This window comes from Arachis duranensis, chromosome 3 (genome assembly GCF_000817695.3).
Source record: "Arachis duranensis cultivar V14167 chromosome 3, aradu.V14167.gnm2.J7QH, whole genome shotgun sequence".
NCBI lineage: Eukaryota > Viridiplantae > Streptophyta > Magnoliopsida > Fabales > Fabaceae > Arachis > Arachis duranensis.
The window spans coordinates 26,083,668-26,102,972 of record NC_029774.3 but is presented as its reverse complement, the minus strand read 5'-3'; the positions used below and the strand labels follow the sequence as shown (position 1 = coordinate 26,102,972).

At 34.6% G+C, this 19,305-nt stretch overlaps 2 protein-coding genes across 2 annotated transcripts; both read right to left on the bottom strand.

Moving 5' to 3' along the window:
- Positions 1-2,570: 2,570 nt before the first annotated feature.
- Positions 2,571-3,505, bottom strand: LOC107478264 (uncharacterized). The gene is made up of 2 exons (XM_016098398.2): positions 2,917-3,505; positions 2,571-2,863 (listed from the first exon to the last, which is right to left on the bottom strand). The coding sequence occupies exons 1-2, from the start codon at positions 3,503-3,505 to the stop codon at positions 2,571-2,573; spliced, it is 882 nt and encodes a 293-aa protein (XP_015953884.2).
- A 10,026-nt stretch (positions 3,506-13,531) lies between these two features.
- LOC107478265 (peroxisomal and mitochondrial division factor 2-like) lies at positions 13,532-19,091 on the bottom strand. Its single transcript, XM_052258208.1, has 3 exons — positions 19,078-19,091; positions 17,690-18,396; positions 13,532-13,704 (listed from the first exon to the last, which is right to left on the bottom strand). Exons 1-3 carry the CDS (start codon positions 19,089-19,091, stop codon positions 13,532-13,534), a joined length of 894 nt encoding a protein of 297 aa, XP_052114168.1.
- Positions 19,092-19,305: the final 214 nt, after the last annotated feature.

Here is a 19,305-nt window from a genome sequence, read left to right as displayed (position 1 = left end):
CCAACAGAATCTTCGTGGTATAAGCTAGATAGATGGTGGCATTTATGAGGATCCGGAAAGTCTTACCTTGTCTGTGGTATTCCGAGTAGGATTCTGGTAATGAATGACTGTGACGTGCTTCAGACTCGCAAGTGCTGGGCGTTAGTGACAGACGCAAAAGAATCAAGGGATTCTATTCCAGTAGGAGCGGGAACCAACCAGTGATTAGCCGTGCTATGACAGAGCGCGTGAGCGTAGTTTTCACTGCGAGGATGGGATGTAGCTATCAACCATGGGTGATGCCTCCAGACGATTAGCCATGCGAGTGACAGCCGCAGAGGATCATTTTCCCGAGAGGATTGAAAGTAGCCACCGCTGATGGTGAACCCCTATACACAGCTTGCCATGGAAAGGAGTAAGAAGGATTGAGTTGAAGCAGTGGGAAAGTAGGCGTCCTTGAGCCATACAGTATCTCCATTCGCTTATCTGAAATTCTCACCAATGAATCTGCATAAGTATTCTATCCCTTTTATTATTTATTTTCTTATTTCTATTTTCAAAACCATAAATCAATTTAATCTGCCTAACTGAGATTTACAAGGTGACCATAGCTTGCTTCATACCAACAATCTCTGTGGGATCGACCCTTACTCACGTAAGGTTTATTACTTGGACGACCCAGTACACTTTCTGGTTAAGTTGAACGGAGTTGTGTCCACTCGTGCCAATTTCAAATTCCATAATTTTACAATGAAAACAACTTAAAGAATAGTGATCACAATTTCGTCCACCAATGCTCTGGAGGTTGCACCATATCAATCTGGCAATCTCTTCTAAGGACTTCCCAACCACACTCCAATTCTCTTTGTAGAATCTTGCTGGTAGCCTATCGTCGCCAGGGGCCTTTAGGGATCCCATAGATGCAACAGCTTGCTCCATTTCTTCGCCGCGCACAAGTTGACCAAGGCTTCTTTCATCTTTCTGACTCAAGTGAGGGTAGAAAGCATAGGTTTGAATGATATGGCTTCTGTCCTCTTTCACCTCTTTAAACAATTTCTTGAAATAGTTGTACACATGTTCCTTCAAGTCTTCCACATTTTCTATCCAATCTCCATCTCTATTTCTCAACTTCAAAATGCAGTTACATCTTCTCCTAATGATGGCTTTAGTATGATAATACCTTGTATTTCTGTCACCCTGTATCAACTAGTTCTCTCTTGACTTCTGAAGCCAGAATATCTGCTCTTTGTCTAGAATGGTTTTCAGCTCCTCATTTAGTTTTGTTTTAAGATCCTCCAACAAATTACTTCTATCATACCTTGGGGATTGTTGAAGACCACAAAGTCTATTGAGAATAGTCCTTTTTTGTTTGACCAGATTCCCAAAGACCTGCTTGTTCCAATCCTTTATTTTATCCACAAAATAGCTAATAGCTAACTTCAAGGGGACATGATCATACCAATTAGATTTAAGAAAGGAAGAAATTTCTCGTGCTGTATCCACATGAATTCAAACCTGAATGGCTTATTCTTAGGGACTTGTTAGTTTCCATGGCATCTAATAAGAATTGGATGATGGTCTTATTTAAATCTGGGAAGAGTCTCGACAACTGCATCATTGAAAAGGACCCTCCAATGTTGATTGCAAAGAGCTCTGTCTAGTCTTTTCAAAATTCTTCCTCCATCTTGCCACATCGGACCTCTCCAGGTAAATCGAGAGCCGTAAAATCCCATATCAATAAGACTGCAGTTTTCCTTCCACTCATTAATTCTCCTCATGCTGGTTCTATCAGGAACACTTCCACCTTTTTTCTCGCTAATATCCCCAATATTATTAAAGTCACCACAAATCATCCACAGACAATTAATATTCCTCGCAATAGCCTCTGTAAATATTCTAAACTCCTTTCTAATGATGTCTTGGGGGTGAGCATATGTGATTAGGATTATTCCACATCAACCATATTCCACCAGAGAAACCATTTGCATCAATAATAATATAGAAATTGAATCTTGTACTCTTGATCAAAGACAGCTTTCTGCCACTGCATCTAGTTTCTTGGATGGCCACCAGATCAGGCTTATATTGCAAATAATATTCTTTGAGGGCTTTGGCGAATTTGAGGCTAGCCGCCCCTCTAGCATTCCAACAAAAGATAATCATTAAAAAAGAAAACTAAGGAGAAAGGGCTCCAAAACCAAACCTGATAACAAAGCAAAGCAAGCCTGTCAAGCAGGTCCAATGGCCATGTTTTCATGTTCTCTCATGGGGACCTCAGTATTTCCCCACGCAATCACTTCGTCTGTACCGTGGGCCATTATAACATCGAGCTCTGTCCCGGAGAATTCGGTTTCTCCTGGATCAGGTGGTTCTAGATTAGTGTTGGGCTCAAGAGGCATGGGAGTCTCCATGACCATGGTTTCCTCCATCTCCTCATCTTGTGAGTGAATAAGATCAAGGTTGCTCTCTGGTGGGTCTACCATTATTGGGCTCTCCTGCTGCTTCTGGCCCAATAGGAGTGGGTTAAGTTGGGTGCTCCTTTGGATCGCAGGCTTTTCAGGCACAACTTTAACAATAGCTTCGTAGGCGACTTAGGTGGATGCAATCTTCAGGCAATTTTGTTCCATATGATTGCAGTTAGCTTGGACTTTTGCTCTCCTCATTTGATTCTCATTTAAGAACTCTTTTGTCATCTCCTGCGGGGTATTCCTGAGTAAAGTGGCTTGGCTATTCATATTCTCATCATTGACATTGGAATGCTCTGTTAGTACCTCGTACCTTGAATTTCCTCCCACTGCCTCTACTATGTCTTTCGCTTTGTCCCCTTGCTTTTCGTACCATTTCCCTCTTTTTCTACCAATTGTCTTTTTGTCCTTTTTTGCTTCTATACAATCATTCATTAACCAAATCGATGATGGTCTTCAATTACTTTTTTACCCTTGTCTCTTGGAATGCTCTCGCCGTGCCCCAGTTGTTGTTGTTGGGAGCCTTCCTCCTCCACCGCTTCTGGTTGCTTCTGGACTTGGACTCCTCTCTCCTCTCTTTCCATGGTTTTGGACATGCACCCATCACTAATATGGCCAAACATTCCACAAGAGAAACAGATCATGTGTAGCCCCTCATATTCAATATGATAAGTAACTCCATTTACCAAATATTTAGCATCCAAGAGTTTGCTTAAGTCCAATTCCACACAAAGACGGGCGAATTTACCTCTGGCTTGATTTGCAGTATTCAAGGCCACCTTGAGGGTCTTTCCTATTTGGTCTCCTACTTTACCTAAGAATCTTTTTTCATAGTATTCTATGGGTAAATCTGGGAGTTGGACCCATGCATCCACTTTGTTAATCTCAGCTCCAAAAAGGTGAAAGTCCGATGTCCATCTTTGGATGGTGAGATAATGGTTGAAGAGCAGCCATGGTCCCCCTTCCATGACATGCCAATAATCATCTTCATTGTACAACCTTGCAACAAAATACTCGTTTACCAAATCAATGAGGTCAAGGCCTCCATTCTTCACCCACATGCTATCCAGACGTTGCTTCAGCACTCCATACCCTATTCTTCTACACAGCAGCTTGACTATTTAGGGATGCTTCCATGGCTTCTCCAATCCTTTATTTTCATCTTTGTTCACTTTGATTCTAATAATTCCATTTTGGAGGCGAGACACTTCTATAGCAGGGTTTGAACATTCCTCCTTCCTTACCCGTCTTAAGGCCTCCCTGGCAACTTGGCTCATTTCGCGCTCCTCCATTTTCATTGCTTCATCTTCTTCCTTGGACTCCTCCTCTTCCAGTTCCTCCTCACTTGAGTCTTCAGAGTTAGAATCTGGCTCCACACTGCCATGGATGACCAAGTCAGCATAGGTCCCACGCCTTCCATTAGATCCTATGAACGAAGTTTTATCCACCATCCACTCTTCCTATCTTGGTACCCTTGACGTATCTCCTCCGAAGCCACCATCATTGTTCCATATTTTCTTCTTACTCCTATGCAACAAGTCTGCTTCTTCAACGTTGGTGTCCATCTTCAATGTGATTGTAATCTTGTTTGTGTTAATGTGCTATATATTTTAATTAGCACATATAATAACAAAAAAGTGCATAGTCTGGTAGTGCTGCATTGCTGTTTCATGTGTATACTTTAGAGTATTATTGTTGGCTCCTACAGTTCTCTGAAAAAGAATAGAAAGATGGGTAAAGTGCCATGCTCCATGGATCCAACCCAGAACTTCTGGATACCACGTAAAAATTATGAACAATTTCTTGATGAACAAGATGATCCAAGGTTGAGAGTAGATAAAGCATAGGAGAAAAAATGAACCAAAAAGTATAATATTCTATTGTATTGTTATCCACATAGAACTAGAAAGTGAAATTTTTTGGATACCATGTATATTCTTTTTAATAGCTCTCTTCCTTAATTAATTCCATGGACTTATATCCATTTTAAAGTGACTAGTATTTCTTCATTTTCAAAAGATCAAGCTAAACATATGAATAATCAAGTTGGATTAGTCAAATGGTTAATTTATTAGCCTATTTAAATAAGTGTCAGGTATTTGAATCTAGCCTGTGCGTAAAGTAACCTATTAACTAGTGAAAACCTTTAAATGGAGCTCCAATTCATGATGAATTAATACTTTACATGTCAAATGGGAAGACACTGTAAAAATTAAAAGAAAAATATGAACATAAAAAAAGCATATTTGAAAAAAAAGTAAATATACAACATTTTACTTTATTTAATATAGAATTCTCTAAAATTGGCACTAAAGTTTTTTTTCTTTCTAACGAAAATCCAAAACGAGATCTGTAACATCCTACCACACAGAACTTTACATCTAGGATGTAAAATTGAGGTGGTGCGATATTACGCCCTCTATCTATAAGATATAAAATAATACATAACAAAGGATAAAATATACTAGGAGCCTTGAAAAAGGGGTAAAACAAAATTTGTGAAATAAAAATTGCAACGCTCAAGAAACAGAATTACTTGCGTGCTAAGAAACCTAAAGGTTATAGATACGATAGAGCGAAAGAGTGAATAGAGAGCCAAGAATACAACATAACTAGCTCCTGACTCAGCCTGCGAAGCCAAGGCTGGCTGGAGAATATATACATACATATACAAGTATCCCAAAATATCCCAGACTACTCCGCTTCAGGAAATCCAGATGCCTAGTGAGGAGCCTCTCGACCTGCATCTGAAAACAACAACACAGTATAGGATGAGAACTGGAGGTTCTCAGTATAGTAAAGGTGCCACACGTATAATAAATAAGGTCCTGGAAATGCCATAGGCAATCCCAGAACTCCGTTATCACAATTACAGAACTTAATTTCTAAATAAAAGCCATAAATAAGGGTAGGTGTTCTAAGTACACTATAATCTTTTGTCTTAAACTTAACACCTAACACTCAACCCATTCACCATTCCTCCGTCCCTCCATCTTCAGTAAATTTAGCAGAGACAAGCAACCAAACAAATTCACGCACAAGTAATAAGCAGGTAGTGCAAATAGCAAGAATAGCAGGTAACAGGACATATATGTTCAATTAGGCAATCCCAGATAATGCATAGCAATCACACAAACAAATGCACATGATACATGCCTGTTCTATAGCTGATGATATCATCTGTCGATTATATAGCCAACCTGACACGTCTTGGTAGCTAACCATGGACTGAAACACCCGTGCAGAGCAAGTGGGTTTGAGCCACAACCCCCTTGCTACTACCCGCTTAACCCAGAGCCAGTGGAGTAACCACTACAGCGGCTACTACCTAGGCGGGTGTTTAAAAGCTCAACCTAGAACAAGTGGGAGACCTACTACTGCTGCTACTATCCAGGCGTCACAACGTACATTTATTCAATTTAAATCAAGCATAATCATTATCAATTCTCAAACATTGACCTGGAGCAAGCAGGATGAACCACCATCCTTGCTACTACCCAGGCATCTCAAGCATGCATTCGTTTATTTCAAATGAGTTCAATCATCAATCAACATGTCACAAATGTTCATCATTTTCATAACATTTTCACCCTTCTTATTCATAATCCATCATTTTAACCCCTTACTTCACCCTCAAGTTACCTTAATTTCCCAAATTCAACTAGCTACTATACTTAGTACTATACCTTATGGTTAAAAGGAGGAAAATGGAGGTTTAGAAGTGAAAATCTGGTTTTAAAAGGTTAAAATCCAGTTTTGCAGCAAACAAGGGCCATACGTGCACGTGGGCCACACGTACGCGTGATCATGCGCTCACGCGCATGCATGGCTACTCGCGCATGCGTCGTTGAAATGCCATGCCACGCGTACGCATGGATGGGCGGTTTCCCAAAATGCAGAATACCCAGAAAGCTGCATAACCAATTTTTAACTTGCATTAACCTAGTTTCATACACCAATTTTCCATCGTCCATAACTTTCTATATAAAATTCCATTTTTTACAAAATTGATATCGTTTAAATGCTTGTAAAACCATCTTTCAATTAAAACAAACCACATTTCCATTCAATATTTGAGGAGCAAGTTATGGACTTTCAAAGTTCACCAAAAATCACTTTTTACCAAACAACATCCAAATCTCATTTTCACCACATTCATAATCCTTACCTATAAAACCTGCATGTTATTAACATATCCAACCTCAATTCATTAACAACCACTTCAATACTACCTTTAACTAATACAACAAGCCATATCCACCAATTTATATCAACATATACCACTTATATGAGTAATCCTTCATCAACATATACCAACCCCTCAACACATACATCAACCTTCTATTAACATATATCAATCAAACTCCATTAACATATACCAATATCAACATATTCTGTTAACATATATCAACACCAACATATTTCATTAACATATACCAACATCAACATCATCCCATCATTAATAAGTCCAAGAGCACACATTCAACCACTCAAGCTCATAAATTCTAATTCAATCCCAATCATAAATTTATCCAATATCATCACCAAACTAATCATTTAATACAATTAACCAATTCAACTTAACCTATGGTTATTCTAGCCTAAGTTTTCACAACACCTTAAATGTTAAACGCGCGAAACCTAAACTATACCTTGGCCGATCACTTTATTCAACCCAAGACAGCCTCACAAGCAAGAACACAGCTCCCAACGCTCAAAGAAACCAGCCACAAACCAAGCTTTAATCACCACCAAGCCTCCAAATGCTCACTTTTCAATTCCAATATATGTATATAAGCTTAATTCACACCTAATTCACATATATACTCCAAGTTCAGCTTCTTCATAATAAAATCAAAATTGACTAGGGTTTAGGTTGTTATTACCGTGCCCATACGCATACTAACTCAAGCCCAATAAGCTCCGAAAGCTAAATCGATCCTAAGACATCAAAATTGAACAATTTTCAACACAATTGTTCATGAATTTTCGAAATTAGGGAAAGCTGGATAAGAAGAAAATAGTGAGTTACCTACCAAATTGTTCCATGGCTTTCATAGAGCTCGTCGCGGTGAATGCGTAGTCGCAAACGGTTCGTCAATCGGAGCTCTGGATCAAAAGTTATATGGATTTGAAATTAAAGTGAGGGTTAGGTTTTTTGCTTGCGTTCTTCCTCTATGAAATGTTTCCCAGCGTGAAAAATGAAGAAGAAGAGAAATAAGAAGCTGTGCCTCTTTAATGGGTTGGGTTCGGTTGGGTCTTGGGCCCATTTTGGGCCCGATTCGGCTCGTCCAGTCCAATATTGGGTCAAATTCTTTGAAATTGGTATCAAAATTCTCGTTTCGTAGAGCTCTATCCTATTTTGATATTAGTTTTGTATTTTTAATTTTCCTAATTAAAATTTAAATTATTAACTAATTATTTACCGATTTTAGCGGGGTTTACAAGATCATCTATTTACCTTAAACATAGTGAATCCAAAGTAGTTTATGATTCTTAGTATGGATCAAAAGTTCACAAGTTATTTTTTATATGGTCTTTTTTCTAGTGATGTGTAGGTGAATAGGGGAGAGAAAGGAGGGAGAGAACGGTTGTGTGGTGACTTATGATGCATGGATACTGACACGGATACTAGATACGCGGATATATGAATTTTAAAATTTTATAAGACACGGAAATATGGTATATATATAAAATATAAAGTATTTTTTAGATAAATTACAATGATATTTTAATTTTTTTCTTGATATTAAAATATAAAATAAATTTTTAACTGTTTTTAATGTTTTTTTAATAATATAAAGTATTTAAAATATTTTGTTTTAATAAATAATAATATATATTATTTTTAAACTCATTTCAAGAATACATGTTAACAATAAGATTGGACACGCTAATACGTGATGGTATTTAGGTGTGTGTAAGTGTGTTCAAAGAAGAATTTTTTATTTTTTATTAGGACACAATTGGACATGACAAACACGTGTGTCGGATGAGTGTGGTGTCCGATACACAAACAGAATAATTCAGCAAAGTGTCTGTACTTCATAGATGATGACGTAGCCTTCTCGCAATGCACGAGAGATTGACACAACGTTCTTACTATCTGCGAGAAATATGGGAAAAAGATACTCTCATCTACAACACTCAAATCCCTCTCACTAACACTCTAAACCCTTCACCTCTTTAACTACCCCCACAAAATCTCTGGCATCTCCCTCTCTCACCTCTCAAACCTCGCCGATCTCAATCTCTCGAATGTCCAAATCAAGGCCTCAGGTCCTATATCATTCTTGCCCACAAGAAGAAGCTCAAAACTTGAGTGAACTACCAATTTGGTTCCTATTCATTTCTTAGAATGACAATGCCATCCTTCAAATATTAAAATCAAAACGTTCTACTTCGATCTCTGTTCCTTATTTTCGTGATACAACGCAGTTTCTATATGTGTTTTTTCGTTAAGTCCTTACAGAAAATAATGACGTGTCAGGTTACATGGCTGAGTTGTCACGTTATGCTTGCTAAGGTGGTCCTTATGTGCTAAGGTGAACAATAAAAAATGAACAGGGGACCTAATTATCTCTAAATTCAAATTGATTAGGGGTTTATTTGTACTTATTCTTTAAACGATATATTTTTTTCAAATTATTTTTATATTCGTATTATTCAATATATTGTATAATAAGTACAAATTAATTAATAAATTATTCAGTTAATACATTAATAATAATATATCTATGATATATTATTATTATTATTATCTAGATTATTTTCACAATAAAATAGAAACTAATAAACACATTATTTGAGATATAATAAAAAAAATTTTAAGTAATAAAAAATTTAATTTTTTTATTTCTTTAAACCTATAATGCACTGACACGGACACATGACACGTCGACACGCGAATTTTAAAATCTTAGGGTGCGTTTGTTTAGTGTATCCTATAATACATAGACACAGAGACATAGACATTGAAGACACAGACACAATATGACACAAATTTTTTAAACTTGTTTGGTATACAAATACAAAACAGAAGACACAAATCACAATCTTGTTAAATTTCAATATTACCCTTATTGCAAACTGTTACCAGTACGATCACTATACAACCACTATCTCAACCAAACCATTAACAATGAGCCACCATCTCAACAAAAAATAATTACCAATAACAATCTAAAACTAAATAACAAATTTAATACAACAAATATCAACAAAAAAATCAATCTAACAAAATTATTTTAACAAAATTTAACAAAAATTCAAATAAATAAAAAATTAAATTATACAAAAAAATAGTGCCAAAAAGGAGAACAAATCTAGAACATGGTAACAAAGTATGGATCTAGAAACACAGTGCGCAGAAGAACGGAGAACGATCTGAAAAGATGGTGAAAGACGAGAGAACAGTGCGCAGATCTAGATCGTCGACGAGAAGTGAAGCAGAGGCAACAATCGCAAAAGGTGATGGCGGCAAAGAGACAATCGTGAAGAAAAAAAAAAGTGAGGGAGGAGAAAAGGGAGGAAGGGATATGGTGGTAGCTGTGGTCTGGGTGGAAGAAAGGGAAGAAAGGCGGTGGTTTGGGTGGAAGAGAGGCAGTGGAAGGAAAGGAGGAAGAGAGGCGGCAGTGATTTGGATGGAAGGAAAGGAGGAAGAGGCGCGGCGACAACCTAGTGGTACGAAGAGGTAGTGGTGGTCGGAGTGACAAGAAGAAAAGATGGGGTGGTCTGTATTTTGGAAGTGGAAGGGAAAATGGATGAAAGGAAACTGAGGAAGGAGAAGAATTTGAAGGGTAATTATGAAAATTAAATGTTAAAAGTAGTGTGTCTATGTCTCAAGTTTAGTGTTCCACCCCTCCCTCCTATACACAAATTTTGTGTCTTTGTGTGCCTTTGTGTCTTGTCGTGTCTATCAAAATTTTGTGTCTAACTAACCAAACGAAGAACGTGTGCTTCTGTGTCTATGTCTTGGGTAGACACACCCACTAACCAAACGCACAACACGGGGATACGCATACATATAAAACATAATGTATTTTTTAGATAAATCGTAATGATATTTTGATATTATATTGATATTAAAATATAAATTAAATTTTTTAATTATTTTTAATGTCTTATTTTAATTATATCAAGTATTTAAAATATTTTTTATTTTAATAAATAATAATATATACTATATCTAAATTTATTTTAATAATATATGTTAAGAATAAGACTGGACACGTTGACATGTGATGGTATTTAGGTGTGTCCAGGCGTGTCCGGCGAAGAATTTTTTATTTTTTATTAAGATACGTTTGGACACAGCAAACACGCGTGTCCGACAAATATCGGTGAGTGTCGTGTTCGAAATGTGTCCGACACGCGGACACAACAACTCAGCGAAGTGTCCGTATTTCATAGCTTTAAACTATATTAATAATTTCATTTGATATTTTTGCACTAAAATACACTATCAACAGGCTATTATACTAAATAAAATAAAACATAATATATATATATATATATATATGCGTGCGCGTTTATAAACTCAACAAATTCAAAGCATCAATAACATTATTAATTTATTAATAATTATTAATCTATTAATAATATATATTGTCATAAGGTTATAGATCAATAAAAATTTATCAATAAAAGAATAATATAAATTAATTAAAATTTTGCGTATATTAAAATTCAATTGCTTGTATATTTAGTCATATATAATGATTTTGAATAAAATATATGTAAAATTAATTATTAGTTATACTATATAAGTAATTGAATTTTAATATACGTAAAATTTTAATTAATCTATATCATTCTTATATTGATAAATCTTCACCGATCTGTAAGTTAATAACAATATGTATTATTATTTATTATTTGATTAATAATATTATTGATATTTTGAGTTTGTTAAGTTTATAAATTATTTCCATAATATATATTATATTTTATTTCATTTAGTATTAGTAGCCTGCTAATAGCATATTTTAGTGTAAGAATATCAAATGAAATTATTAATTTAGTTTAAAGAGATAAAAATATAAGTTTGTTATTATTCAAAAAAAAATTAGTATATATCAAATAATATGTTCATTTGTTTCTACTTTATTACAAAAATGATCTAAATGATAATACTAATAATATATCATAGGATTATTATTATTAATGGATAATTATATTTTAATGTTTATTTTTTATATATTTAAAAATTATATTTAAAAATTATTTATTTAGTTTCTTGATAAATTTTATTTTTAAATTTGAATAATTTATTAATTAGTTTGTATTTATTATACCTTATATTTAATAATTTATTAAAAAATAATATTAATTAAATAAATAAATAAATTGAAAAAGATATGTTTAAAGAATAAAAACGAATAAATTTCTAATTAATTTAAATTTAGAGATAATTAGACTCCTGTCTTTTTTATTGTTCACGTTGGCACATAAGACTACCAACTTAGCAAGTATGACGTGACAACTCAGCATGTAACTTAATACGTCATTGTTTTCCGTCAGGACTTAATAGAAAAATACTCACTGAAACTGCATTGTGTCACGGAAATAAGAGATAGAGACCAAAATAAAATATTTTTATTTTGAGAGATCGCATTATCATTTTAAAAGATAGAGAAAAAACAGGTTGATAGTTCACTACTTAAAACTTTAACGTTTTCCAATGCTAATCTCACTGGTTTTTTTTTTCCAAGACACGCCCATTCCAATCTTACCCATATCGATTTGTCCGGTAACCAGTTCAAGGGTAGCATTTCACCTTCCATTGCCATGCTTGATAGCCTTGAAACTTTGAATCTTTCTTCCAATGAGTTCGAGAGTGAGATACCCTTATCCATTGGTGACTTGATTTCATTGAAAAATCTCTCTTTGGCTTCAAATTTATTTTCTAGACAATCTCAGATTATTTATTTAAGTTTAATACTTGTGTTTAATACACTGATTAATTATACATTAGTCACAAAAAGTGGAGTGATTGCCAGAACAAAGAAAATAAAAACGGGGAAGAATTTTTTTGTGTGGGGATAATATATGAAAGGTACCCAATAGGATAGGAAGAATCATTAGATTGATGTTAATTGTTTCTTTTTCTATGATGCCAAATTTCCAATGTCTCAATCCTTTCAATTTTGGCTATTTTTTATTGTTCTTGATTGAGATTGTAATCGAAACTACTTTTTTTTAATTAAAAAAGATAAAGTGACAATTATGTCTCTGAAGATTTTGACTTCAGACTAATTAATTCCTAAAAAAAATATTAATTTGATCTTTTAGAATAGCAAACGATAGATACATGATATCTTTCTATTAATTTATCAATTAAAATTTAACGATGATACTTATATGTACTATTAATTATCTCCAATGTGTCTATCTATGAAAGCTAGTCATATAGATAACAACTTTTAGAGCGAAACTTTACTTGTTTTGATATGATTGTGATAAATAAAGAACAGTTGACAAATGGTATATGAAAACTCAAAAGATAATAAATACTTCACTATCTAAAGTTACATCGTTTTTTTTGCTCATGTGACAGTAATGAGACATGCACCACTGTAAATAACAAAATACACGGACAATTCCATTTTGTTTCACACTATTCATTTACAAAATTAAAAGAGTTAAGGTTTTAGAGGTGTTGAGACTTCCAAATCAATACTTTTCACCTTCCACTTTGATCATGCAAAGATACATTCATGCCAAATGATAAATAATCAAACTCTAAATCCTTGGTAAATCGATTTCTTTTTAACCTAATTAATCGCTAATCCACTAGTCAATTATTCAGGAAAAGAGCTTAAGCACATTTACTGATTTATACGCCACACAATTTATAAGAATCTCTTCTAGTTGATTCGATGTCACTTATCAAGTCTAGTTTCAAAATTTAAGAGCTACGAGAATAAGTTTTCCAGTTTAATACAATTAATCAACTTTTTCAAGAAGTTAAAATAATTCATTCAGAAGAGAATTATTTCCCAACATATTCAAATCTATTAGATGAAGAACGAAAACCTTCCTCTCTTTCTCTAACCCCTCACCTTCCCACTCTCTTTCTAACCTTCTCATCTTTGCTCTCCGTCAACCTCCTCTGCTATAGCTGCTACAAACGTCACTGCTGCTATCATGAACGCTGCTGCTGTTGCTGCAAACTCCCTTGCTGCCGCTGCTGCAATGCCCCTGTTGCTTCTGCTTCTGTTGCCGCTATTGTAACACACTAGCACATAGAGCTTTATGCCTAGGATGTAAATCAAGTTATCTAATGTATTCAAGTTCTAAGTCTAATTTCAACTTTACTCTTCACTTTTTGTCTCCTCTGACACTCTAAAACACCGATGGAACTACCCTCAATATCACATCCGCCAGCATGAGGGATCTCTCAGTTACAAAGACAAATAAGACAAGAAAATAAAACACAGATAGGATGCATTTACAGCAAGTAGGACAATTAGCAAATATGCATGGCCAATCAATCAGGCAAACCAAAGTAATGTACACTCAAACAAAACATACAAATGCATTTGATGTATGTCTATCCTATGGCTAATGATATCATCTATTAGTTATATAGCCAAATCCGACATGTCCTGGTAGCTAATCTTGGACAGAAACACCACATCGCGGAGCAAGTGGGACTGAGTCACAACCCTTTGCTATTACCAGCTTAATCCAGAGCAAGTAGATAAACCACTACTGCTGCTACTACCCAGGCAGGTGTTTACGACTCAACCTAGAGTAAGTGGAATAAACCATTACTGCTGCTACTATCCAAGCATCTCAATCAATAACCCAGAGCAAGTGGGACGAATCACAACCCTTACTACTGTCCATATATCTCATTCAAAAAAAATTTATTCTTAATTCTTTCATATTCATTCAAAATTTATAATTAAACTAGTTCTCATCATTTTTCTTCCTCATCTCTTATCCAGAACAAGTGGACAGCACCACTGCATTTTACCCAGTATCTCAACTCTTACGCGGAGCAAGTGGACAACGCCACTGCCTATTACTCTGTCACATATATCTCAATCAAATTCAATTTCATGTTCAAGTTCATCCTTCACCTTACTCCACTTACTTCGTAGTCAATAACATCATTAATCATTTTTCAATTCGGTCACATTTCATTTTTATTATCATTATCTTTATCAATTACTTCTTACTCAACATTACCAATATCTCATTACTTAGTCATCACTCTGCAAATACTCTTCAATATTTTCTCAAAAGCTTAAACAAGTGTTATAGATGTTTGGAAATACTCTTCAATATGTTCTAAAGCTTAAAAACTCTCTAACGGATCTTAAACAAGTGTTATAGATGTTTGGAAAGCTAGAGAAATGGTTTAAAACTAAAAAACGCATGAGTGTGAAAATTTCCAAACTCACGTACACATGACATGTTTGCGTATGCGAGACTCATGGGCAGAGCCCAATGCTCGCGTCGCAAGGCATGCCGTGTATGCATGGGTTCAAAATCCTTCAAAAAGCTGTTAAGTTGCAGAAAATCAGTTTTAAACACCTAACTTCGAACGCCCATAACTATTTTGTAAAAAATTATTTTTAACTCGTTCTTTGAACGTTATAAATTTTACAGACCCAATTTTCATTCAAAACCAGTTTTACAAAACTTAGGGGTCTAGAAGCCAAGTTATAGCCCATCGAAGTTGGTCAAAAATCTGCTTTTTATCAAAAGTTTTCAAACACTAGTTTTCCAAAATCCATAATCCAATTCACTTCAATTACAACAAAAAATACTACCAATTACCTCTCCATCCTTCCACAATCATTTCACACCCAAATTCTCAAATCAATTCACATTCCACATTCATAATTATCACCAATCCTCACCAACATCAACAATTATCATCACTTCATAATCCTAAAATCATCATCATATACAATTCATATATGTCGCCATGTCAACATACAAATTCATTCATAATTTTCATGTATGATCACTAATCATCAACAATTCATATTAAAACTTATATCCTTATCAAAAATCATAAATCCAACACATACAACTCACATACCCCTCGTACACAACCCATATACCATGTACACAAATCATTCAATTCATTCCTATCTTATAGTCTTCTAGCTTAGGTTTTCATATGACATTAAATATTAACTATGAGAAACTAAAATCATACCTTGGACGATTTTTCCCTAAACCACAAACGCTACAAATTATCTTCTCCGCAAGCCTCAAGGTCTTCAAATAAACTCAACCAGCTTACATCCACCAAAACTTGGTTCTAATTCACCACTTTAACTTTAATTTCACATGAATTGAAACTAACACCACAAAATTTCATATATGTCTACAATTTAAATTCCTAATCCTCATAAAAAAATCAAACATTCACAAGGGTTAAGATTTTTTTACCATTACCCATGGATCAATTGGACTAAACCTAGTGATTTCTGCTACTAGAATTCACCTAAATAATCAAAATCATCAAAATTCCTCTATTCCAAAATAAAAAATGTGTAAAAGAGGGGAAAAATAACTGGGCACAAAGATTAAAGATCCTTACCACATTGTTGGGTTAGAATTGAAGATAATTTCGAGATGAATGCGTGATCGCTGACAACTCATTAATCGGATCTTCGGATTGAGAGATATGGAAGATTAAAGATTGAGAAGGGGTTAGGGTTCTTGATTGCACCCTTTCCCCAAATTTCAGCATGATTCATTGTGTTTTAGGGGAGGAATGGCTGAGTTAGCTTTATATATGATGGGTTTTGGGTCCGATTTGGGCTCAGTCCAATTAGTTCGGTCTGTTGGCACGTTTTTGGGGTAAAATCTTTAAAATTTGTGTTAAAATTTGTATTTTAATTAATTCTACTTTTCTAAACTATAAAATTTAATTTTCTAATTTATTTGAATAATAATTAATTTATTAATTAATTATTTATTTATTAATTATTCGGGATTTACAAATGTACCTCCACCCTTCTTCTCTGTTTTTTTCTTGTTCTTCATTCAAGTTTTTTTATATCAAATTCTATTACTTCAAGTTAATTAATTAGTTAGTAGAGTTTAGTTAGTTTAATTTTCTATTTTAGTGAATTTAGGTGGTTAGGATATGTTAGATTAGGCTCTGAAATTTCTAAAAAATATTGAATTATTGAGCTGTTTGTTGAGTCCTGCTGCTGAAATTATTTAGAAAATGCTTGACTGTATTAATAATGATTGAAAAAATTAATAAGTTGAGAAGGGTTTATGGATATTTGGTTTGGATAGAACCCTTAATGGGTGGAAAAATCCAAATTTTATGGGAGACTCTGTCAAAATTTTTATAAGATTTTCAGTAAAATTGAAAAAAAAATTAAAATGTTTTTGAAAGCCTTAGAATTATTTTAGGGTTGATAGATATTTTTGTTAATTATGATATGAATACGTTCCTCCTTAAAATTCTAATTTTAAGTGTTGTGGATTATTTGTTGAATTATTTTGTTATCTATATCTTTTCTCATATATGTTATCATTAATTATTAGGTTGCTATATTTTTGTGCAATTGTTAATTTGAATAGTTATTTTGATCTTAGTTTATGTTTTTAATTTTGTTAAGTTGGTATTATGCTAAATGTTTATGGCATTACAAGAGAAATAATATAAACTGTTGTACATGTGCTAGCTTTTGACACATACATTTATATTATATATGTATATATTCATTTTAGGTCTAATGAAAAAAACTTTTCTCCTTTGCAATTAGTGTTTTATTGCTCTATAGGCACTTGTTAGTTTGCTAAAGGATTAAGTACTTTTTCATCCTTAACATCTGGACTGAAAATCAAATTCGTCTCCGACCTTTTTTTGTTATTAAAATCATCCTCAATGTTACAAAACGTTATAAAATCGTCCTTTTGTCCATAAATAACATTTTTCGGATAATTTTGTCCTTAAACAAAAACAAAAAAAAAACACCTCACCCTCACCTTCACCCTCATCTTCATCAGAATGATTTACAGCAGAAAAAGAAAAAACCAGAGCACAAAATTTAGCAACAAGACAATTTTTGAGCAGTGAATCAGTAATAGGGTTATCAAATTAAATTTATCATCAAGGTCAAACAGTGAACAAACTCAACACATAAAATTCTATTTTAATTTCTCAGAAGAAAGTGCTAACAACCAATAAGTATTCCTACTTTTCAACAAGAAATCAAAATTCACAAGCTTGATAAACATTAAGCCATATAAGAAACCGTCATCGTCGTTATTTTCATAGATCAACCAAAAGTAGAACCAGATCACAGCAGCAGCTGCAACAACAGTAGAACCAGCTGCCACCACAGGCCACTGAACATTCAAACCCTTCACCCTTTTCCCATCCCTACCAATAACCCTATTTCTATTCACTCCACCATTCACAGTATCAACCTTCTGGTTTAGTCCTCTGATCACATTCTCAGCCACCCCTGCTTCTTCTTTCAATCGAGCAACAAACAATTCCAAGCTCTTTTCTCTCTCTTCAGACTTCTTCAGTGCCTCCTGCAAGTTCAGTTTCTCCTTAACCCCTTCTTCTATATCCGAGCTCTTCAAATTTGCAAATCTCTCCACTTCCTTAGTTTTCTGCCCTAATTCCAAACCCTCCTTTTCCTTCTCTTGAATCTTCTCCCTCAACTCCTCCTCAACCTTAGTCCACTTGTTCCTCTCATCAACATCTTTTTTCTCCAGAGCCCCAATTTTCTTCTCCAAATCCCTAATTTTCTCTTCACTCTCAGATTTATCCTTCTTCAAGAATTCAACTTCTCGCTCCAGCAATTCCACCCTGGATTCCACCTCTGGTAGTAGCTTTCTAAGCTCAGTAGTCTCAGCCATCGTCTCCTTGGTGGCTCTCATATCCGACATGGAGTCATGTTGGAGCCTCGCAAACTCTATCTCCAGCTCTGTTGCCCTCGCGGCGATCGCACTTGCGAAAAGGGAGAAGATGGTAGGGTGACGAAAAGGGAGATAAGAAGAATTGGGGGTTGGAGAGGAGATGGTTTCGAAGAGAATGGTAGAAAGAAGGGGATGGGGAGGGAAGACAGTGAAGAGACACCGGGGTAGGGTGGGGTGGGGTTTTGTTTTTATTTTTTAATATTATTTTTATTAATTGTTAAAGGTAATTTGGTAAAAAATAAAAAATGACGATTTTATAACGTTTTGTAACATTGAGGATGGTTTTAATAATAAAAAAGGTTAAAGACGAATTTGATTTTCACTCCATACTTTAGAGACGAAAAAATACTTAACCCTTTGCTAAACTAACCAAAACACTTATTCATTCTAATTTAATTATTTTGAAACTAAAACACTATGTAATTTCTTTTTTTTTTGGTTAATTTAGTAAACTAAAATACTTCTAGAATTATTTGTTATTTATTGAGTTTTTTCTTATGTTATTATTTATTAGTGTTTGTTATGTTATTAATATGTTATTAATATATTCGCTGTACAGACATGACAATAGGTAGCAGAGTTAGGTCAAGTGGGTCACATGATCATGGTAGAGGGTAGACTTCCACCGAATCCACCAGGGCTGCCCAGTCATCGCCCTCTACCCCCAGCTACCATGTCGACCCCTGTGACGTCACAGGCGGGTCCAGCAGACCAGCAATTCACCATGGTCCCAAACCCAAACTGGGTGCCTCCTTTTGTTACGCCCCCGGCAGATTGATGAGCGGATAATTTATACACTTTTTGGCATTGTTTTCAGGTAGTTTTTAGTATGTTTTAGTTACTTTTTATTATATTTTTATTAGTTTTTATGCAACAAATACATTTCTAGACTTTACTATGAGTTTGTGTATTTTTCTATAATTTCAGGTATTTTCTGGCT

Bases quoted from the DNA above. Each gene is read 5' to 3' on its own strand.
- LOC107478265 (XM_052258208.1), bottom strand. The intron at 13,705-17,689 runs GTTTCTTATATG...TTTACATCCTAG, and splicing joins TGAAAATAACGACGATGACG to GCATAAAGCTCTATGTGCTA.
- LOC107478264 (XM_016098398.2), bottom strand. From the start codon at position 3,505: ATGTGGGTGAAGAATGGAGGCCTTGACCTCATTGATTTGGTAAACGAG. The intron at 2,864-2,916 runs GTAAAAAAGTAA...ATGATTGTATAG, and splicing joins GAGCATTCCAAGAGACAAGG to AAGCAAAAAAGGACAAAAAG.